Here is a 23,166-nt window from a genome sequence, read left to right on the forward strand (position 1 = left end):
AAGCGCTTGGCCCTCAGGAGGTGGTCATGGTTATTAGGGAGCTTATTTAGAAGCATTTGGGGCCTTAGGCATCACTTGAGGCCACTGTATCCTTCTGTTTGCAAGAGGGCATCACATTTGAGGGTTTCCCGGGAGAGCCGTAGTTCAGGGTGAGGGGTCATATAATTAAAGGAAGCCTGTGACATGCTAGAGATTGATGCAGTTTACAGAGAGGATTGTAAATGTTCTTGTGTTGTAGAAGCAGGGCACCCACCCTAGAGGGATCAAAAGGCCTTTAGCCACCTGTCGGGAGTGAGGAGTTTCCTTCTCTTAAATAGGTCACTCTGGGGAAGACAAGTAGTGACTCTGTGGCATCTTACTACACTGATGGACAGTGACTTCAATAGGGTGTGGGGGACACTTGATAATATGGATGAATGTAGTAACCACAGTGTTTTTCATGTGAAACCTTCATAAGAGTGTATATCAGTGATACCTTAATTAAAAAAAAAAGAAAAAGTATTGCATTCCAGGAAGATACGGGTCTTTGTAACCTTACATGTTCAGTGGTACGTCTTATTTCTCAGGCTTTATTGAACACTTGCTTTTACTAAGTGCATTATGTCAACATTCTTTATATGGGAGCAGCAAATAGAGAACTGTTTGCTTCCACTCACGTCCAATATCATTAAAGGGCTGGGTGGCTTTCACCTTTGAGACAACATTGCAAATATAATAGAATAGGTAGCAGTCACTAGTTTTAGTAAGTATACAAAAGACACGTGCCTCTTTTATTAAATGCTGCCGCAGGCCTTGTGGGCCTTTCCTGTGCTCTAGAGCAAGAGCACACCTGTCCTTGCCCAGGGCTCCTCGCGTTGCCTGCAAGCTCTGTGTGCCGGGCTGAGGGGCCACCTGAGATTGCTGACCCGGCATCTCTGTTCTCACAGGCAGTGCTGACCCCGAGCCCGGTCTTGCTGCTTTTCTCCTTTACTTTTCTCTTTGCTTCTCAAGTGTAGCCAGAATTAGCCAGCACTGTAACCTAGATAGCTTTCCAGCCCCCACTTCCTGACTGATGGGAATCCCGTGAGATTCCAGGCTAGGTGGGAGGGCTGTGCTGGTGGTTGGTGAAACGCCTTCCCTAAGTAGCTGACACTTGAGTATCTTTCATGACCTGTAAAATCCCTTTTTGTTTAAAAGTAAATACATAAAAAGGGATAAACCCACAGACTTGTGCAGCCCCAGGTAGGACGTGGTAGTCAAGATTTATGCCCCAGTCTGCCGGCTCTCCACACATCATGGCTTGGGCACGTGCATCAGTCTGTTTGAAGCCAGCTTCCTGCCGGGAAGAAAATCACGGGACCCACAGCTTTTGCTGTGGCGATTAGATAGTAAATCTTGAGCATCTGGCAGAAATAAACCCCAGGACCTTGTGAATCACAAAGTTTAGAAATACTGTATTTTCCAAAAGGCACAGTAACATAAAACAAACATTTTACTGGTCCCTCTAAACTGTTTTTGAGAGTTCTGTTACTCTGTGTTAGGAACACGCAGAGATCACCAAACCAAGTTACAGCAGTGAGTGAGGGTGGGGTGGGGGCGGGGCGGGTCCTCTGTGTCCCTGTGGCCTCTGAATTTGTGGAGCCAGCAAGGGAGGAGGAATTGCTTCCCCCGTGCCCCGCCCCTCGCTGCCCTGCCCTTCCTCCCTCCACTCTCCCCAGAGGTAGTTTATTAGCAGTTCAAGTCCTATCTTGTAATTTACTCCTTGAAAATTTAAGTACTGACACAGTTTAACTAGACTGGTTGAAGGGAAACTGCAGTGTCGTTTTCCCTGTGTGCAGGCAGGGGCTGGGGAGACTGGCGAGAGAGGGGTTTTCCCTAGTGTGCTTACGAACTGGGATTGTTTTTGAAATTCAGTTTTCGTTATGATGATCATCTGTTACCTTATATGGATTGAATCATAAATACTTAATATTATCTTTCTCTTGTATGTAAATCAGTTACTTATTTTCAAAGGGCTGTTAATAATATGTAAAACAGGATACCTACCAGAATTGCAGTGAAAGTTGTAACTCATTTGTAAAGTCATTGATACTGAGTGCTCCTTGGTGGTGGTAATAAAGTGAGTTTCTGTCTGCAAGGTGATGAAGTCAGCCAGTTGCCTTTGTTCTCTGCCCTAACGGCTGACTGGTCAGGGATTGTCTGTGTGGCTTGCCTGCTGTCCTCCTGTGAGGGCCCATTGTCTGCCTGGACTTGGCCCTCCACGCCTTATGCCTGGGGAGGGCTGGCGCTGGCTGAGCTCAGAGAAAAGCTGCTCTTCCTGTGGGAACTGCACGGGTCCTGCGTCCTCCGGGCCGGCCTGCGTGGGATGGAGCTGGGGAGCCGTGCGGTGTGGTCTCATGGGGTCCTGCAGCAGCCAGAGCCTGCGGAAGCCACGACGGTGGGGGCAGGTGCGACAGCGGGGCGGGCACAGCTCAGCGAGCCAGCCTAGGTCGTGCGTCCATGCAGAAGCTGAGTGAACTTGGATTGTTTGTTCTGGAGTCTTTAACTTGTCCTTAGCACTTACTCAAAGGTAATGTTTTCCCTCACAGACTAACTGTCTCAGCTTTTTGGCAGAGGATTCTTTGGCAGTGTTTTCGGTCCAGCCTTATGGGAAGCTTTGCTCTCTGCATGCTGTGCTTAATGCCACAGCTGCGGAAATGTGCTTTCTCCTCTCCCTCATGGTGGTGGTGCATTTTCCTCATATACCACAGAGGAGCTGGTTTCTGTCTGTAGTGGAGGGGTGTAGGCTGTCACGCATGGTCTGAGCAGTGCTGCTAATAGCCCTTCATATTGGTAATTAAAACATGAACTCATGTAATTTAACTTTTGTTTTAACACTGAAAAAGGACTTTTCGTCTTATACATCTGTGACAGATTTTTCATTTTTAAAATATTTTTAATTATAGTTCAAGGGTCCATTACATTTCATGTTATTTTTTGAATGATAAGATCTGGATTAAACTGTAATTCTTTGATGTGGGTGGGTAGCTGGCGTCACACTGTGTTCTCTGTCCACTGGTCCTTTGACTTTTGTGTCCAAGGAGTATTTCTTCGAAGGAAGTCCTTGTGATCGCAGCATGAGCACCCAGATTCCCCCACAAAGCAGTGAACCCCCAGAGCAGCCCCTCCTCCCCCTACCCCCCCAGCCTTCCATCAATAGGCCCATTCAGGGGCGAGACCAGAACCCAGTGTCCCTGTGAAAGGGCCTCTGATTCTTCCTCTTCAGTCCTGCACGCTGTGAGCTACTTCATCAGGCTTGCATTGCTCATGAATGACTGTCCTCTCCCCAGGACACAGAAGACAGTGAACAGAGTAGTCCACTCTGCGTTTCTGAATGTTGAAGTCTAAATGTGGCTCAGTTGACTGCTTTTCTCTTAAATGTTTAAATATAAATTTTGATTATCAAAAATGGGGAAAGACAGCAAATTGATATCTTTATTCTGTACAGTTTCTTTCACATGATTAATTTAGGATGAGTTGTTTTGGTGGACAAATAACTCATCTTAGTGTAGTATTTGCTCAGGAAGTGCATGTAATGTGGTTTTCTGTTTAAGAAGAAGGTACCAGCTCTCTAGCAGTGGGGTGGGGAAGCTGAGGGGAGGATTTCACTTTCTTACGTTCCGTCCTCTGGTAGCTGAGAGGGCAGTGCAGTGTCAGGCTTGCTGCTCACTAGCTCTCTGCTTCTGGATAACACTTAACCTCTCAACACTTGAGTCTTTTCCTCTGTAGACGAACAGGCTTTGGCAGGGACTGGGCACTGCGTGTAGAGCGCCTTGCTCCGTGCGGGGGCTCCGTGCTGGCTGTGCTGCCTGCCTGCCCTGCGCCCAGGCTCTGCCTGCAGCCTCCGTCCCGTGCCTTCTGCCCTGCCCCTGCAAGGAGCCTTTGCTCGGGATTATCCGTGGGAAGAGGCTCCTGTGTTAGTCAGCTGTTTGTCCTCCATCTCTATCTCAGTGTTTAGGACTTGCAAACTGATGGGGGCTAAATTTGCTAATAGAAGGTATCAGGAGACATTTTATGGTTGGTTTATAATTTTTCTGCTGTCTTTAAATAAAGTATGGCTATTTAAAGGTTGTGGTACATGGGTGGACCTCTAATTCTGATTACGTGTAGGATTGTCTGAGACTGCAGTCCATATTCTCAGTGAAGGTCTGTGGTTCCCAGAAATGGATGTAGGTTTGCTAGGTGCGATGAGTAAGCTTCATGTTTTAGTTGAACTGTACTTTACATATGCCAAAATATGTAGATTTTAAGGGTATAGCTCAGTGGGCTTTGACAACGAAGCATGTCTGTAACAGCTACCCACGCCCGGGCAGAACATGTCCACTGCCCAGGAATGCATCTCACGCCGCTTTGCCCATTGTCATCCCCTTGATTTCTGCCGCCAGATTAGCTCCACCCGTTCTTGGATTTACTATAAGTGAAATGTGCAGGGTGTCCTTTTCATGGTGGCTGCTTTTGCACGGCAGTGCTGAGAGATTAATCCATTGTCCATGCTGATGTGGTTATCAGTGGTTCCTTCTTACCTGCACGGATAGGCGTGGCCTGCTTGATGGTGGAGTCCTCACCTGGGTGTTCCTGCCTCAGGTGTGCTTGGCTGTGTGGCCTTGGTAATGATTCAGTGCATGGAGTGAGTTGTTATCAGGCATAGGAGTGACGATACTGAACATGCACACACCAGTGTTACGTAGAAGCAGCAGTGTGAAGAGTGGCGATACACTTTCCAAAGCTTATGAAATCTTAACACCAAATAATACTTACTCGTCACTTATTGTAGGTGCTACAGAATATTTTGGAAACAGAAAATGAATATTCTAAAGAACTTCAGGCTGTGCTTTCAACCTACCTACGGCCATTGCAGACCAGTGAAAAGTAAGTAAGATGAAAAATGGTGCCAACTACAGAGTAGTCACCACGGGCTCTTCCCGCGCCTTTTCAGAGACTCCAAGGTGAGACCCTGGTCCACAGTTCAGGGTCCCAGTCTGCCGTAGACACAAGCAGCTGGTCTGTTAGGTGTGGGCTTCAACAGGGCATTGGGGTGCGGGAGGAGAGGAAGCTGCCCCCCTCCTTTCACTGTTATTTTCTTGGCTCTAGGTTAAGTTCGGTGAACACTTCATATTTAATGGGAAATCTAGAAGAAATATGTTCTTTCCAGCAAATGCTTGTACAGTCTTTAGAAGAATGTACCAAGTAAGTAAGATGCTAAAAATTTATGCAATTCAGATGGGTATAACTGGTATTTAAAGTATCAACTTTGATGTAATTTTAGAATTTACATTTCTAAAGATGGAAACTAGGTTATTTTGAAACTTTTGGGTATATCAACTTGTAAAGTGTGTTTTATACTATCCAGTTTTATAGTAGGGATCTTTGAGGGGGATCTGCTGACTATTCAGAGAAGGAGAATGGCTTCGCATGAGTGGTGCTTTGTAAGGTGTTGGGGCAGGGGAGGAAGGGGATGCCACATGAAAAAGCCTGGAGGTGCCAATGGCTTGGCTCGCTATGCGCCCTGGCTCACGTTCCCTCGGGGGACACGGTCCTGGCCAGCAGGAAGCTCAAGAACTGTAAGACATGACATTTATGATGTGATGTGTTACCGATTTGGTTTTGCTTTTCCCAGAATTTGGGGGAGAGGGGTGTGTGCTCTGGGTGATAGGCCAGCAGCTTTATTTTTTTCTGTGGGACTAGTTTATGTTCTTAACATCAGACATCAAATAATATTTATTAGGTGCCTGCTCGGTATTGGATGACTTAAAGTCCCAGTGCGTGTAGAGTCTTTAGGTTTGAGCCCCACAGGTGATAACCTGATGTTTTACTTGTGAACTTGACAAAGGAAAGTCACATTTTATTTTTAAATTATCTTCATTTCTATAAAGATATATTTTCTCTTAGAGTCTGGGTGATCTCTGGTTTCCCTTCCAGCTTTAAACGTATGTCTTTCTCAGTCTTGGATGTGGTGGGTTGGCCTGTCCTCTGTGTGGCCAGGTAGCAGTTTGCTGTGCAGAAAGTAGGTTTGGCCCGTAACGTTAGCTCCCAGGTTTTAAGGCATTTCACAGTGGGAGGCGGGGCAGAACTGAAGGCCAGAGTAAATACTGGCTTTTAAACAAATTCATGTTATTTGTTCACAGCACGTTTGGCTTGCATAAAGCACGTTCCTCACATGACCAGGAGGAGAAGAGTACTGTGAGAATGACTGCTTCCCTTCTGGTGAATGAATGACAGTCATTTGCCCACAGTTTGGGGTCTTTGTCCTCTGGGCTGCAGATAACTTGGGCTCAGTAAATATTTATGTAGTACCTTTTGCAGCCCCTCTGGGCCCCCTGCCAGCCCTGTGAAGTGGGGCAGATGCCACCTCACTGCAGGCGCTCAGGCTAGGAGCTGGTGTCCGGAGAGGAAGAGCCATGGCTTACCGTCCCGTGCCTCAGGCTCCCACTCTATGTCACCCCTGCATTTGGCGTGACTTAGATGAGATCTTGGCCAGCTCCCTCAAGGTTCCAGTGTGTGGTGTCAGGTGTTGAATTTCCCAAGGTGGGATGGCATGTTTGAGACTTCAGCTTTCCTTATCAACCATACCTTCACTTTTTTGTCATGAATGTTCTGAAAGGTTTGAGAGATTTGGACAGAAACATTCAGGTTTGACACCCTTTCATTCCTAGGCTCCCCCCGACTTCCCAGCAGCTGGGTTGATCCTATACCTTGGGGTTTTCTCTTGGGATTTGGCTGTCCAACATAACACAGCCTTGGCCAGTGTGGGCCCCAGAGTGGAGAGAACCGGAGACAGGCTGTGTGCCCTTCCTTCTCCGGATGCCAGTCTTCCTCTAGAACCTTCCTGCATTTGATATCTCCTGCTGTCTTCACATAGTTGGTTTCTTATTTTGTCCAAAGTTTTTTTGTTGTCTGTAGGAGAGTCAATTTGATCAGAGTAGCTTCAGTATAAGCAGAAATGGGACCTTCTGGATTGTATAGGGCCCAGCTAGGGGCTCTCCCTCCGTCTTGGAGTCAGATTTGCCTGCCAAGTCATGACCATTCGTTGTCTGCTTTTGCCGGCTTCCAGAGCAGGTTCCAATAGTCTATTCTGTGTGTGCTGCGAACCGGTGCCAGGGCGGGTTTGGGAAGGAGGAGGGCCTGTGGGTGTGCTCAGCCTTCCCTGAGGGAAAGGGGGCTCTTGGGCTTCTTCACCTGCCTGTCTTGATGCTGCCTCAGTACAAAACCCTGCCATCCAAGTAACACATTCTCCAAGTCTCCTTCTTTGACGTGGAATTTTAAGCCCTCATGCCACCTCTTTCCCACTGCCCAGAGCCGGGCCTGTGGGCCTGCAGCTCTGCCCAGGTCCTGGCATCTGGGTGCAGGGAAAGGGTGCGCTGAGTTCACTGCCTTGTGGCTGAGTGGCTCTCAGGGCAAGGGTTCCTCCCTGCCCTTCTCGTGGCAGGAGCACTTAGGTTCTGGGCTGTCTTGTGTTCATAGACGGGCTACACGTGGAGGTTTTTCTGACTCAAATTTGTGTTCATTACTTAGCAGTTTTCCTTCTGTCGGTAAAACTTAGGGTTTTCCCTTTGTCGCTTGTCTCCAGGTTGCCTGAAGCTCAGCAGAGAGTTGGAGGCTGCTTCTTGAGTCTGATGCCACAAATGAAAACCTTGTACCTTGCGTATTGTGCCAATCACCCGTCTGCGGTGAACGTTCTCACAGAGCACAGGTACGTGCAGGTAGCCGCTGGGTGACTGAAGGAGGTGGCAACTTGGGGCACCCTCCAGAGCAGTGCCCTCTGGTCAGAGGTCCCGGTCAGAGGTCACGTGAGACTCTCTGTTCTGTTGGCTTGATTACTCAACAGTGATTTTCTTAGTTACCCTCAGAGTTAGTGCCTGGGAAGTACTGGTAAGGAGGCTTTGAAATGCTGATTAGCACTTTTTTAATGGAAAAGGATGCATTTGAAGTCTCCCTTGAGCCTAGAGCCGAGCTGGTAAGTGTGCCTGTGCCGGAAGGTGGCTGCAGTTAAAGTTGGGCAACTGGAATCCTATTTCTCTCAGTTCGTAAACTGGAAGTACATGAGACTGAATTAGATTTGCTGTAAAAGAAAATGACCCATTTAAAATTAGGAGAGGGTTTTATAGGCAAAACATTATATTCAGCTGAAACAAAATGGGAAACAGCACGTACACGTTTCCTGCTGTTCGATGGGACAGGGCCTGAGTCTTGGAGGGCAGCTGAGGAGTGGGTGGGTCGGAACCAGGGGGCTGGCGCTCTGCTAGGAGCCTCGCACGGGCTCTGTTTCTTCTCCAAGAGGCATGCATTCTTCTTAATAAGCTTTTAAAAAATTGTTCGTGGTTTGTTTAGAAAACAGTCCAAAACTTTAAAAACCATAAATGAAAATTTGTTTCAGGAGCATCAAGACAAATTTCACTGTGCTTTTGATTCAAATGTTTCACTTCAACTTTTTGTTTCACTAACTTTTTCCTCCCCTTTACCTGTTTAACCACTAATTCCTCCCCGCCCACCCCCAGCCTGCCATGGCAACTTCAACTTATTCTAAACTAAGCATTTCAACCCAAAAGCTAGAAACTCTTGTAAGCACGGCCGAGCTGTTCAGCAGCCGTGTGAGTGGCTGGGGGTGCGGCAGTGGAGGGAGGGCCTGGCTCAGTCAGCTGCCGACCTTGGGTTTCACTTCTGGTTTCAGCTCCCTTCTCTGAAAGTGCACGTGTGCAGGGCTGCTGTGAGCGTGTGGTGAAACCCGCCAGTGGGGTGAGGACTGCTCCAGTGCATGTGCCCGTGGACACCGATTGCTTTGTTGCCCTGTCATCTGCGCCCCCCGGCCCTGACCCTGGGAGTTCCCTGGGTTCAGCGTGGTCACCTACTGAAGGGATGCTGGCTCTGGAACCCTTACGTGGGTTAAAGCATCTCCAGTCCTGAAATAAAGCCACAGTCTGACGCCATGAGGAGAGGAAGGGCAGTTTGGTTGTTCTCCACGGAAACAACAGGCCCCAAGCCCTGCCCTCCCGTGGAGTGCGCTCCTCGGCTCTCTGGGAGGGCGGGCTCCAGGAGCACGGCTCTCCCTAAGACAGGGTGTGTGCTCTGTCACTCACTCCTGGGAATCACAGACTAAATGCAGTTCCCACAGAAGTGACACGCAGGGATTAAATTTGTGTCTCTGGAAGTTCTTCAGGAGTTACCGGTGCAGCCATGGGGGAGGCTGACAGCAAATAGGACGGTGGCATGTAAGCCTGTCCTGTGTTCGCTCTCCCACCCTCTCGTGTTTTGAAGGGGGTGTCGGTCCTCTAGGATTGGGTTGGAAGTATGGGAAGAGAGTGGGGTGGACAATTTGAGGGACTGATTCGCTTTCCAGTGGAAGTGTGTATCTGTCCTGACGATGTCATTTAAACGAGTTCAGACTCACCTTATTGTTAAGACTTTGAAGGGAAATGCGTGTATGTGCTGTTTATCCTCTCTTCTGTACTGTTAATGACTGTTTGTGTCATAGTTGAACCGTAGTTATAGCATTTCTCCAAAATAACAGGGAGACAATACTGCTGTGTTTCTGAGTGGGACCTTCTGGGCCGCCTCCATGTGGTGTGTCCCCGTGCTGGGAGGTGGGCGGCCTGAGGTCACACTCTGGTTGGCAGATGCCCATCGAGGCAGGGTGCGCTGCCTGTGTGCCCTCCTGAGGTCCCTGAGCAGCTCGAGTTCCCGCTCTGTCAATTCAGACCCCTCTTCGGAAGCTTCCGTGGAGGGACTGAGGCAGGTCGCACAGTCAGCGGGTAGCCTTTGCCAGCACGCGCCACTTTGTATTCTGGGATCTTAACTTGTAACTTCTTTCCCGCTTCCCTGTGTTTGTTGAAGTTTTAAAGCTGCCACACTTACCAGTAGACTAATCTGTTTTCATACTTGGATTTACTTTGAAAGGATTGATTTGAGTGTAATGTTTTGAAGTTTGAGACTCTTACTTGCAATCTTACAATCCTTTCATTGCTAGTTTAAATTCTGTGTATGAGTCTTTTGAATGCAGACACGACCCCAGTTCTGTAGGCTCATAACTGAAGTGTGCCTTTTGCATTATCTTACAATAGCAGACATCATGAGTTCATGGCTGTGCCTATTTTGAATGAATTATGGATTTCTTAATTTAGTCTGTAAAGTGAGTTTTGTTTTTTCCAGCTTGTTAACTGTCCCCTTTTGCTTGGCTACGTGGTAATTCTGTGTTCCTCTTGCAGCCCACAGTGTCATTTTAGTAAATGCAGGGGACATACACTGTACAGAAATGGCTAGCATCATCAGATATTAAGCCCAAAGAGTCATTGTTTTGTCAAAATAGCTGTAACCAGCTGTTCTGTTTTATTATGGTACTAAATTTTAAAAAGCTGAAAAATGAGACAGTGGTCTGTTTCCTTAACTGTGTATAAGAAACTGTTTCTGGCATTACAAGACTGTCATGTGAATGTTAAAAGAAGTTACTTTGCCTGCAAAAATTTCCCATACGCAGACCTGATCATCTACATTTGCCCTCTTACAGCACTAAATTATGTTTTCTACCTTTATCTTGCATGTACCTACCACTTCAGCATTTTATCAAAAAAATAATAATAATAATAAGGGAGAAATGTGGGATTCACATATAAATCAAGTATAAAAATCAAACAGATTATCATATCTGACTTGATTGTTTATAGTTCATGATGCGTGATCAAAACTGAAAGTTTCTGTGATATGACTGCCCTTGCACTGTTCACCATGTAAGAACTTATTCACTATGTAAGAACTTGTTCATTATGCTTTAGAAGATTGGAGACTGTTGAGAATTAGGCTTGGGGTTGATTAATGATTGTGCATTGAGTCCCCTATACAGAATTTTATTGTTAATAACCATTTGATCAATAAATATGAGAGATACCCTCTCAAAAAAAAAAAAATTTCCCATACGTTTTTAGTCACAGAGCTTTTTTTGGTGGTTAAGTGAGTTCCTTAGTTTTGTCAATTTTTCTCTGCCATAACTACAATTATAAAATTCCAAATATAATCCTCTAATATCAGAAATAACCTGAATAGACTTTTCCATCATTTTTCTTATGATAGAAAAGGCCCTGCATGAGATTACATTTAAAGGAGTTGAAATACACTTTCAGTGCCATAAAGTTTCATTTTTATGGGACCGGGCTTGATCAGTTGTTCAACACTTAGGGAAATGCTGGTAAAAATTGCTCCTCAAGTGCATCATTTCTTGGACGGTGGCAGGGGCCTTCACTGGGTGTCCTCACCTGTAGGAGTGAATGATGTGCGTCAGAAAGCCCCAGGGGTGGTCATGGGATCAGGAACAGAAGCCTCTGCTGTACCGAGGAGCAGAGAGCTCAGGGGCAGTGGGGCGGCCCCCGGCCCTCCCACCTCCTTCCCGACGCGTCTTCCCGTCTGCAGCTCTCGCTGCTGCCTGGTTGGAGCGGCTCTGGTAGTGGGTAGGAGTTGGTTTTGGAGCCGCTTCAGTCACCCACCTGTCTCTTAGTGGGAAGAAACTGGTGCCAGGGATGGGAGAAGGCAAAGGATGCTAAAATGCGTAACTGTGCAGGGCACTCTAGGACATGCTCACGGCTTTTGTGTCATAACCACCTCCGGGTAAACAGGAGACTAACCCACAGTGAGGTCCTGAAACATTACATCGCACTCCTGGTTCCAGTCACCCCGGCCCTGTGGCCTCCCTGGGAAACCGTGCTTATTTGCACAGACTCACATATGCTGTTACTGAGTTGTGTGTGCCCGTGAAAGGGTGTGCAGGCTGCTCACACTCACCCCTAGAAGTAGTCTGATGGCTTCTGTGGATAACATGTCTTAAGTTGCAGCACCATGATGGGCTGTCTTACAGGAGTGAATGCATTATGAAGCTTCTTACAGAAATGAGAAAATGTTAGTTTTTAAAACTAGCATTATGTGAAATGTTTTCTTTTTTATAATTAGCTTTGATTTTGATGTCTCCTAAATGTATGTATATTTATTTTAAAAGGTTGATTAAAAAAATATGTCTATAGGTAGGTATGTAGAGAGCAGGTACTATCAATCACATTATCACTGTATTTTATGCAGCCTAGGAATGCAGTCTGACTTTAAATGCAGCTAGCCTGGCCTAACCGGGTCACCCGGATTTTGATAGAGGGGTAGTTTCCTCTAGAGATCTTCATTATTTAAGAAATGGAAGGCTAGTTTCCTGATGATTCATTAGTTTTCAACTTACTATTTGAAACCTTGTATTTCTAAGTTGGTTTAATTAAGGAAACTGCTTTCTCCTTTAGATGCCCTCGCAGAATCTAAGTGAGATCAGCTGGAGGTGGGTTGGAGGTGGGCACTGACACCACCTCTTGTAACACCCCTATGTAGCCATTTTAGGCGAAAGTATAGCAAACTGTCACATTCACCCCTTTTGAACTGGCCGTTTTAAATGGTTTAGCCCGAATATCGTATAGGTTTTCACCAGGAGCCCTCAGTGTGTCTGGTGTTCCCAAGAGCCTTGGCCAGGGGGGCCAGGTGTAGCTGGGGAGCCGGGAGGAGCGGGGGAGGGGAGCAGTCCCTGGGTCCCTGGGGTCAGGTTCAGGTGGCCTGCACCAGAGGCTGATGTGCTCAGGTGTTCCACAGGCTTTTCATACTTATTTTGACTTCATTTATAGTGTCCTTCCCAGTAGGTGACATGGGGACCTGGGCTGCTGCTGTCTCTCCTCCCAGCCTGCCTGCTCCCAGCTCCCCACGTCTCAAACGGCACATGCAGCCAGTGAAGGCAGCACACTCTGTGCCTAGGCTGGACCCTAATAAACACTACCTGCCCTGCAGTGGGGGAGGTGCGGGATTTCAGTCCCTGACATGGGTCATAATGTGTCAGTGATGGCTTCGTGCCCACAGCTGTGCCCCTGGCCTTCCCAGGGTCATTCCAGACCGTTGAATTGGAGCTCTCGGTAAACCCCGGTTTTGCCATTCGATGGCAGAGAGCTCTGGAGGGTGTCGCTGGTCACAGAAGTTAGATGAACAGCAGCAGGGAAAATGGCGAAAGATGCGTAAAATACGCGAAAGTTGTTTTTATGCTTTTTAATTTTCTGAACTACATTCAGTTTCCTCACCTACAAATGTGGGTAGCTTACTTGTATATCAGGAGGATTAAGTGATGGGATGCTGTGAAATGCTTTGAGGTCTGAAAGCCTAGATGTACATTAATCATGTCGTGCTGCACGGGGCACTCAGAAGATCAGGAAGCCTTGCTTGTTGCTCTCCCAGCCCATGTTCAGGGGTGCATGGGGGCCCCCGTGAGCCTCTAGAGGGTCGGTGCCCTGACTCAGTTCGCCATAGTTTCAAAGCGTCTTACTCGTTAATTTCTTACCACCATGAGGTTCCCAGATAATTGAAATCTGTTCAGGCTCTCGGAGTGCATGCTTATGTTTGGACGCTTCTGTATGGAAGGGGCTTGCTGAAATGGCTGTTCACAAGTGCGATGGCAGAGGAAACCGTGTGTATTCTCTCTTAGCGCGATTGTTTTTGTTCATGGTGAGAGCAAAACATGAACCTGCTGGGGGTTCTCCCTTTGGTGTTTTGAAATAACCAGCACATGTTCAGCTGTGGGAGCAGTAGCCTTCGAAATGTTAAAGACACTCTGCTGCATTTCATAGTCCCCGTGATGGCTGCTGGGGGTGAGAGCATGTCCTCCTCCCTGAACTCTAACAGTGGCATCTTCTTCTTTTACTGTGCCGCTGCTTGATCAGTGAGGAGTTGGGAGAGTTCATGGAGATGAAAGGGGCCCACAGCCCAGGGATTCTCGTGCTGACCACCGGCCTCAGCAGACCGTTCATGCGCCTGGATAGATACCCAACGCTGCTCAAGGAGCTTGAGAGGCACATGGAGGTACTGCTTTTCTGTGGCGTCACTTGGAATCTGTTAGCCACTGTCACAGAGGTTATCATTAAGGACTTAACTTAGAAACCAGAACCAATAAAAAGTGTTCACCAAGGGTTTTTAAATCAGTGGACTTTCAAAATGATTTTAAGTGTTTTCTCCTAACCCAGCTCTAGAAAAAGCATCTGCCCCTTCATCTCCTCTCTCACCCACTGCTGCTGATAGAAAATTCCCAGAAACTAGAACATGTTAACCTGATTTTTAAATAGCATTCAGGTGTCATATCAGAAACATTTATCTACAGATGTTAAGCACATCAGCTTGTAGAGTAATAATGGCATAGCAATCACTAAATTAATATATGTTTATCTCATTTTGAATGACAGGCTGCAGGCCTGCAGAAATTTGGGTTCAAGTTACTGTCTTGGCTGTTGTCTTCTTTGAAGGGCAGCCGTCCGGGCTCCCTCGTGGAGGCTCACGCCTGCTGCTCTGGGGCCAGAGCTGCAGAGGCTGTGCGGGCAAGCAGGGCAGCAGGCGTTAGCAGGCTGACTCTTGCTCTTGGCTTTTGCTGTCCCGCATTATTGTTTCTCTGACGTCCACTGCTTCCATGGTTCCCTTAAAAAATAAGAAATGGCACTTTTATGCTGAGAAAAATAGGACATGTTAAGGGTTGCAAAGTATTGGAAAAGTTTCAACTAGCCTACAGATTGTGGCTAAGAAAAAACTCGTGATCATGTTTCTTTCATTCCAAGGATTATCATCCAGATAGACAAGACATTCAGAAATCCATGGCCGCCTTCAAAAGCCTCTCTGTAAGTGATTAAGCATAATTGTGTGTATTTTTCTCAGACATTATTATGGCAAGTGGATGTAGAAAAATTGTTTTATCACCTAAAAATGTTAAGATGATTTAAAAAATTGTGAAGTATAATTTGGCTTTATGCTAAAATAAAAGTATATAGTAGCTATTCCATGGCTGGTAAATTCCCATGTTTGACTGAACTGTGGATATCAGAAAAGTGAACCAGTTTAAGTTTTCAAAAGGCACCATATAAGTGATGTTGCAGATACTTAAATGTGGTGTAGGACATGTTTGTAAGCCCCACACACAGTGTCTTTAGTGGCAGTGTGAATCGAACACTGGTGGTTCGATTTTATCTGCTTTCTGTCTTGCTGTGTTTCTGAAATCTGTGCCCCTACTTAGAGCACAAGTATACAATTAGAAAATACTTTCCTTTCCCAGTCTCCATGTCTTCTGAAAGTGGCAAGATCTGTTATATTTTTTCTAGAATAGTGTTTCTTACACTGTTGTGGGTTTTGTTTGTTGACTTGATTCCATATTTGTGCATTAAGCAAATTGTTCAGTAGATTGTCTGTTTTAAGAAGTGAAATGCAAAGCAGTATGGCCCAGACTTGGAGATTCTGGGTGTGTCTGTGTCTCTGAACAGCGCTCCTCTGTCTCAGGCCCAGTGTCAGGAAGTACGGAAGAGGAAAGAGCTGGAACTGCAGATTCTGACGGAAGCCATCCGCAGCTGGGAGGGAGATGACATCAAGACCTTGGGCAGCGTCGTTTACATGTCCCAGGTCATGATCCAGTGTGCGGGAAGCGAGGTACTGCAGCGCGAGCGTGCGCCACCCTGGCGTCCTCCCCTCTCTGCAGGGTGTGTGGGGATGGTTGGGAGAGATAAACGGGGAGCCCCCTGCCACAGGTCGCTGGGCTGGCTGTGTTCTTACTCCAGTCTCAGGCTATTTCCCTGAAACCATTAAACTGCTTTGGATAAAAATTAAGAGCTGAGCATAATGTGTATTAAATATAATTCATTTCTAATATGCTTTTTTAAATTCGTTAGTGGCAGTCAAGATTGTGACTACGTCAGAGTGTCACGTCAAATGATGACAGCATTAACTGGGGCTTCTGTCTCATGTCATGGTCGGTCACCTACCTCTCGTCACCGCCGATGTAAAGGCAGCTGCTGGCACGTTAGTGAGGCTTGGCTGAGAGGTGCCTGCCTGGCCAGGTCGATCCAGCCAGGATCAGTGATCGGCCAGTTCGTATCAGCAGAAAGACGGTGTCCGGACAGGACTTCACAGCAGAACTTTTCCTAGTTAGGAGCCCGGTGTGCAAATGCCGGCCCCAGGGCATTTGTTCCTGCCCGGCCAGAACCTCGTGCTCATGCTATCGTTTGAGGAGGAACTCTGTTTTCCAGGGTTTAGGTGGCGACACTTTTCTGTGCTGTGTGCTAACTAACATTTGCTTATGGGGTTCACGGTTTCCTTAGGGCTTGGTCTCTGTGAGAGACGAAAGCAGATCCTTGTGACACCCCAGTCAGTCCGTGTTCCACTATTCACATGAGTTATCTGGCCACCGGGTCACTAAGCAAGTACCTCCTTACGGTTTTTATTCTATCTTTGTAAAACATTACCATGATGAAAATATGCCAGTGACTCATTTTCAAACATAAAACTCTTAGGATGGTAGGAAAACTGAAACTTACAGTCACGTTGTGTGTTCCTTCCTGACTGTGACATGTTTAAATGAACCCCCCCTTTGGGGTACCATATCAAACCATGATCAAAAAGCCTCACAACTTCTGAGAAATGGTTTTTAATCATGTACTTTTCAATTATTTAAAAATCTGTGGAAACATTTCCCAGAGCGCCCTCTTTGTGATACTAGGTCTACAGGATTTTAGTAGGTGCACCTCACAACGTGGCTCAGCGTTGTGATCGTGACTGAGCTGACGGTAATCAACTGTAAAGGTTTATGCACGGTGGGGCCTCTCAGAGCCTGTACTCGGACCGTCCACACATACGATGGGCATCTTTAAGGGGGGAGTACAATAAGCAGTTCTCACGACTTGTTTAAAATCCAGAACCTCTCTCAAGTCACTCTGCGTGCGCTGGTCCGGGAGCCTGCCGGGAACACGGCGCCCTCGCGTCTCGTCACCCTGGGCGGTGGCAGCCGAGCAGGGGCTGGCCGCGCTTCTCTCTCTCTGCCTCCTTTGAGGTTCCTGGGGGATTTTTGTCCTTTAGTTGTGGTCTCTCTGGGCTTTTCTTACCTTATTGAAGTGAATGATTTCTTAATACATAAATAATGCATTTAAATCTTTAGTCAAACTGGACCAAGTATGGGGTGGATGGCAACAGCACTGACTTGACCGGTCAGGGTTTGGGGGGACCAGGGCTGAATCATAGACCAAAACTGATTTTAGCATTTCATCCTCCCCCGCCTTCAGCTTGAAGGGTCTACCTCTGCCCCCTCCCCACCTCACCCTCCAAACTTGTAAGTTCTTTTTCTCCATTTACTTTCAACTGCAAAAATAAATTTTAGACTGATTACAAAGAGTTAATGGCATAGGTGAACTCCTTAACCAAATCTTTAAAAAATATGTTACATGGTCATCTTGTGAATCTTAAGAATTTGTCATATTTTTGTTTCCATTTAATTTAGCTAATAAAATTGGGTAGAAATACTGAAATAAGCATAGCATAATTTTTCATAAGGACTAATGTAAATATTCTCACATCTATAGGTATGTTGTTTTATTAAAATTTGGATTTGTTTGTTTTACATTAGGAAAAGAATGAAAGATACCTTCTACTCTTCCCAAATATTTTGCTAATGTTGTCTGCCAGTCCAAGGATGAGTGGTTTTATCTATCAGGTAAAACACATCTTGAATTTGTATTTTATTGTTCATTGTGGATCTGAGAATGATTTCCAATCTTGAAGTTTTATGTTAAATAGAACATTGTATTTATCTATATGTTGTGTGCAGTGTTGCATGCTGGAAGGTGCACACACAGCTCCCGTCTGTTTCCGTCCTCGTATTACCGCTAAGCAGAAAGGGGAGGAAGCAGGTGAACTGCAGAACAGCCGTGGAAGGGCACGGGCTGGTGGCTGCTGCCCCACCGCGGCCCTGCCACGGCCTCAAGTCCTACCTTGCTGCTGCTGCTCCTCACGCACCACGTGGCCATGATGGGCACTGGCTTGGTGGGGAGGGCAGGTGGCGCTCCAAGGGACGGATGAGTAGTGGCGAATGCCATGTCACCTTTTCAGGTTTAACCATTGCACTGATTTGGAGAAGATAGGAGCTGATTTAAGAAGGAAATGCAAGGGAGGTCTTTCTGCTTCTCTCCACTAAGTTAAATGTGCCACAAAGTAGCTTACATTTCTTCCTGTGTCCAAAGGTGCATCTGGCAAGGTTTCACTGCTTTTTCTCTGAAGTTGTGGAGCGAATGTGTTTTGCACCAATTTTCTTAAGCCCTTGCCTATCGCCAGGTACTGCTTCAGCAGAGGCACCACTTCTCTCAGTTAGCACTGCCTCAAACATGAGCGTTGTGACCAGTGCGAACACTAGTGAGTCCCGAGTCAGGCTTCTGCTGCTCGTGTGCCTGCGACCCAGTGAGTCGTGATCAGTTATTCCAGAAGGAGCGCTTTAGATCTGATAAAGCAAATACGCACGAACAGACCCAGGAAAATGCTCTTAGTTTGTAAGCCTGCTTCTGAGCATCTGTGGCTGAGGTAGCACCTGCTTGGGTTCCCCTGGCTGGCAGCTTCCGCTTCAAGTGACCCTGATAAGCATGAAGCCGGGCCCTTCCTGTCTTCACTGTGGGGCAGGTGCAGGCCCTGGGGCAAGGCTGGGGCACACGCCGTGGTTGCCTGGATGTTGGCATTGATATGCCACGGGGACCCTGCGCCCTCAGTAGGGCCCTGTCTTCCTGCTCTGTGCAGATGCTTGGGAGGTGGCTCTGAGTGCTGTGGCCCATGGCACATAGAGCATCAGTACCCATTTCTGGCTTTGGAGGATGTTAAGCATTAAATCTCATGCCAGCCATGCTGGTGCCAGGTTAGATGCAGTCATGTATTTGCTGTCGGTGCACTTCTGTGCATTACAGAGCTGGGCAGGGAGTGTGTCTTATGCAGTGATTTCCCAGTCACCCGACTACAACAGTGCCAAGCGCTGTCACTCCCCACCCTTCTGACCATAGGGAAAGGCTTTCTCAGCCTGAGCACTGTTGGCCTCATGCCCTGGACCATGTCTTGTCTGGGAGGGGGCAGGAGACAGTCCCGTGAGCTGTGGAGGGTTTGCCAGCACCTTTGGTCTCTACCTGCTAGGTGCCAGGAGCGCCCAGCATCCCTGCAGGGAGAGCGCCCCTTGCTGGGAACTGCTTATGGCGGTGCTGAGTGTGTCCTGGTCCTGGTCCTCCACCAGCCGCGTGGCCCCAGATGTCGGTGGGCGTCTTCTGAGAGCTGCCGCCATGTGTGTTGTGGGTGCCGCCTTGCTCTCCACTCTGTGCTGACACCGAGGCCCATTCTCAGCCCGTTTCTGCCTGCTGCCTCTCTGTGGCACTTCCTGCACCGGTTGTGCCTGTTCTCCGTTTGCAGAGCGGACGGACTGGGGTCTGTGGTGCTCAGCCCGGCTGGGGGCTTGCTGGCTGGTGGGTGGCTGAGTTTACCTGTTGATCATCCCCTTGCTCCCGTTTCCCCCTGGTTTTGCCTTCATGTGTGGACCTTCCTCTGCGTCTCTTTGAAGCAAATCAGTGCTTCCTTTTCGTAACTTCATCTAAAATAGCTACTGGCTGGGGTTTTTTCTGTTTTTTTAATCATAATGTGTAATGCTTTTATGTCCTGGTGTGTACATGGAGAATAACTCATTAGGTAAAATCTATTCTTGTTCTGGTTTGCTGCTCTCTGTTCTGGCTGCATTTCTTTATTATAATAATGTGATTTCTTATTTGAGATAGAAGTTTTGTATTACACATGCATCTGGTACAAAGAACTTTTTTGGCTTACAAATACAGTTCCTCTGCCATTTCTAAAGTAATTTAGTATTTGGTAACAGTACTCTCTTTAGTAGAAAAGTACTAATTCTTTTTTTTGTGTGTGGGGGGTCTTTTTTAGGGAAAGCTACCGACAACAGGAATGACAATTACAAAGCTTGATGACAGTGAAAATCATAGAAATGCGTTTGAAATATCAGGTGATAGGCGTTAACTTTCTGGCTACTGTCATGTGAGGAGAGGCAGCTCACCGTTTGTGTGCGGGCTGTTCTGGGGGTGGCTGCAGTGTGACTGTCCAGAGGGCGGCTGCGGTGTGACTGTCCAGAGGGCGGCTGCGGTGTGACTGTCCAGAGGGTGGCTGCAGTGTGACCGTCTGGAGGGCGGCTGCGGTGTGACTGTCTGGAGGGCGGCTGCGGTGTGACTGTCCGGAGGGTGGCTGCGGTGTGACTGTGCGGAGGGCGGTTGTGGTGTGACTGTGCGGAGGGTGGTTGCGATGTGACTGTCCTAGAGGGCGGCTGCGGTGTGACTGTCCAGAGGGCGGCTGTGGTGTGACTGTCCAGAGGGCGACTGTGGTGTGACTGTTCAGAGGGTGGCTGGTGAAGTGCTGCGTTGTGCTCTCGGTGTTTGTGTGTGTTTGTGTTTTCTGCCTGTTTTCCCATTTCTGCCTGTTTCTCTTCTAGGGAGCATGATTGAGCGCATATTAGTGTCATGCAGCAACCAGCAGGACCTCCATGAATGGGTGGACCATCTGCAGAAGCAAACAAAGGTCACGTCTGTGGGCAACCCCACCGTGAAGCCCCACTCAGTGCCATCTCACACGGTAAGGGCCTCGCACTCCTGCCCGCGCTGCAGGCTCAGCCTTTGGGTGAGTCGCCAGCAGGTCATCTGGCGCTCTGAGGTGTGATTGATACCTGGGCCGAGGGTGCAGCTACCTGCCTGTGTACCTGTGCGACTGCCTCACGGGGACGCACTGCTGAAGGGGCCCCAAGCTGCACCTCCTCGCGTGGTTTGGCGGCTTTCAGCAAGGAGTCTGCCTGCTCAGAGTGGGTCCCCGAGAGCTGCTGTGGTGTCCCAGAGGGTTTTTATGGGAGTTTTTTAACTATGCTTGTATGTTTCATCAGAAAACAAAACGAAAATACTGTGATGAAATGGACCAGATTCATATTGAAGGCTTTAAAATGCAATTTTTACTCACTGTTTTGATTTTAAGAGACCCATTTACCTTCTTCTTAGAAAAACTCACCAGCTCTTTGACTTTTTAGATACTTAAACATTTCCAAGTAGATCATCAAAATGTCAGTGTTTAAAACTTCTCTTTACTGGTGTTTTGTGCTGAAGGTGTAGCTGTTGATGTATTTTAACATTTGTCATCTTTATCAAACCCAGTTGGTAGGTTTTTCTCATGTCCTAATTACGGTCTCTATTAGCATGTTTTCTACTTTGTAGTTTCTATCTGTGTATAAAGAAAACGGGAAATGCTGTTTCAGTCAGACTAATAGTCTGATAGAAAACTTTATAAAACTTCATATCAAGTAAACCTTTGCTCTGTATCTGGACCCTGGTCTCTCAGGCTCCTTTTCCTGTCACCCAGAGGCAAGGGGAGCCTCCCTGTGCAGGGAGTTAAGTCCCCACTGTGTGGAGAGGCACTGCTCCTCCTGTACAGCTTTTGAAATGTGTGTCCTCAGGGGGTTTTCCTTGGGGTATGTCCTGTCTCTGTGATCTGGCATTTCGAGCCTGAAGAATATTCTGAGCCAGCACAGAGCATACCTCTTTTCAAGTAAGGAGGAAAACAATTACTGCTACTATGACATCCTGCTAAAAGGGATGTTTTACATAGTTTTCTCCTTTTGTGAATTTAGTTTGAGAAAATTATTGTAGTGGTTGTGTAGCAGGTTGTAAGACCCATGTGCACACAGGACAGGCATGTGGGTGCAGCAGAAAGTACATTGCTTCTGCCCTGGAGCCCTGTGGCCTCAGCAGCGCCAGGCCTTCCCGTTCAGCACGCATCCAGCCCCAAGCAGCACTCCCCCGGTGGGCTGCCACTGTGTTTTGGCTACTGGGTGGTAGTTCACTAATTTTGAATATTACTTACTTTATTTAACATTCTCTTTTGTCAGTGGGAGGGAATATTCTTGGGTTTTCCAGGATTATACAACCCATGAATACTGTCCTCCTGACATACTAGATTTCTATAACTTTTGTTTTGATTAAAGCTGACTCTTTCTGAAGGTAATTTGTTTGGTCCTACGGTTAGGCAAAATTTTTCTGTAAAGCGAATATTTTGGCTTTACAGGCAATGTATGGTCTCTGTTGCAGCTGTCCTTTACTTTGTACCGTGAAAGCAGCCATCAACAGGAATGGGCCTTGTGTCCTGGGAAAACTGTTATTTCAAACAGAAACAGGAATCAGGTCCTTGCTTTGCCCACCCCTCAATTACCAGGCAGTAAATAATGATGTGTAACTAGGGAGAATTGCCCTCTCCTAATCAGGGGGTGCCTGTTCTTTTACAAAATTCTGACATCTACTCCAAATGTAATGTCCTTCTGCATATGTTACTCTATGACAAATAAAGGCGGTGGTAGATGTCGGGTCTCCGAGCTGGGCTGTGGCCAGAGCAGCCAGGTGGGGGTGCTTGTGTTCAGCCCAGAGCTGGGGCCTGGGAGTCGGGGACTGAAGAGAGACGGTAACACCCTGCTGGGTATCTCACGGGGCGCGTTTACCAGTTGGCGGGATCGGTGGCCTTGGACCAGGTGCCTCAGACACTGACTGCTCCATCTTGCTCTGTCCTGGGCAGCTGCCCTCCCACCCGATGACGCCAAGCAGCAAGCACGCGGACAGCAAGCCTGTGCCGCTGGCGCCCGCCTACCATACGCTGCCACACCCCTCCCATCACGGCGCCCCGCACACCACCATCAGCTGGGGGCCCCTGGAGCCTCCGAAGACACCCAAGCCATGGAGCCTGAGCTGCCTGCGGCCCGCCCCACCCCTGCGGCCCTCAGCGGCTCTCTGCTACAAGGAGGTGAGGTCCAGCGTGCTGGGTTCTGGCTGTGTGCCAGTGAGGCCAGAGACAGGGAGAAGCCCACATTTCTAGCCCTGACAGAAAGTACACATTAGTTCTTCAGGGCTGGGAAGGGTCTGCATTCGTTCTCATCTTCCCTTCTGCTGCTGTGGGGCCAGGGAGGCCCGCAAAGACCCCTGTGGGGCGCTCATGCAGCCTCAGACCCTCTGCTCCTTACAGAGGGGCGTCAGCTCACTGTGACCCTGCCTGGCTCCTGCCACTTGGGGGCCAAGGAGAGAGAAGGCTTCCTGTAGGCGCCCCCGAGCTGCTCACTCAGCCTGTGTAGCCGAGGGTCTCGTAAGCCTGGGCTAGTGCCCTTGGCTGGGGCCGTCCCCTGCAGCCTTGCTAGCAGCCCTAAATATTTTAACACATAGAAGAGTACTACATGTGTCATAATTAGTCCTTTACGTTTTTTGTTCTTACCAAATTTTGTTGTTTTATGACATATTTTGCTGGTAGTTACAT

General features: G+C 47.7%; 1 protein-coding gene across 8 annotated transcripts in view; it reads left to right on the forward strand.

Annotated features, from left to right (window-relative positions):
• Window positions 1-23,166, forward strand: part of ARHGEF7 (Rho guanine nucleotide exchange factor 7) — a 124,928-nt gene that overhangs the window by 83,282 nt on the left and 18,480 nt on the right. For all 8 annotated transcript variants that reach the window (XM_036893925.2, XM_036893928.2, XM_036893929.2 and 5 more), the window contains 10 exons: window positions 4,793-4,887; window positions 5,110-5,205; window positions 7,586-7,708; window positions 13,731-13,869; window positions 14,613-14,672; window positions 15,325-15,471; window positions 17,438-17,524; window positions 19,765-19,843; window positions 20,324-20,463; window positions 22,438-22,662. In XM_036893925.2, the coding sequence (XP_036749820.2) occupies window positions 4,793-4,887; window positions 5,110-5,205; window positions 7,586-7,708; window positions 13,731-13,869; window positions 14,613-14,672; window positions 15,325-15,471; window positions 17,438-17,524; window positions 19,765-19,843; window positions 20,324-20,463; window positions 22,438-22,662 (1,191 nt within the window). The remainder of the gene's footprint in view (window positions 1-4,792; window positions 4,888-5,109; window positions 5,206-7,585; window positions 7,709-13,730; window positions 13,870-14,612; window positions 14,673-15,324; window positions 15,472-17,437; window positions 17,525-19,764; window positions 19,844-20,323; window positions 20,464-22,437; window positions 22,663-23,166) is intronic.

This window comes from Manis pentadactyla, chromosome 17, assembly GCF_030020395.1.
Source record: "Manis pentadactyla isolate mManPen7 chromosome 17, mManPen7.hap1, whole genome shotgun sequence".
In the NCBI taxonomy this organism is placed as follows: Eukaryota; Metazoa; Chordata; class Mammalia; order Pholidota; family Manidae; genus Manis; species Manis pentadactyla.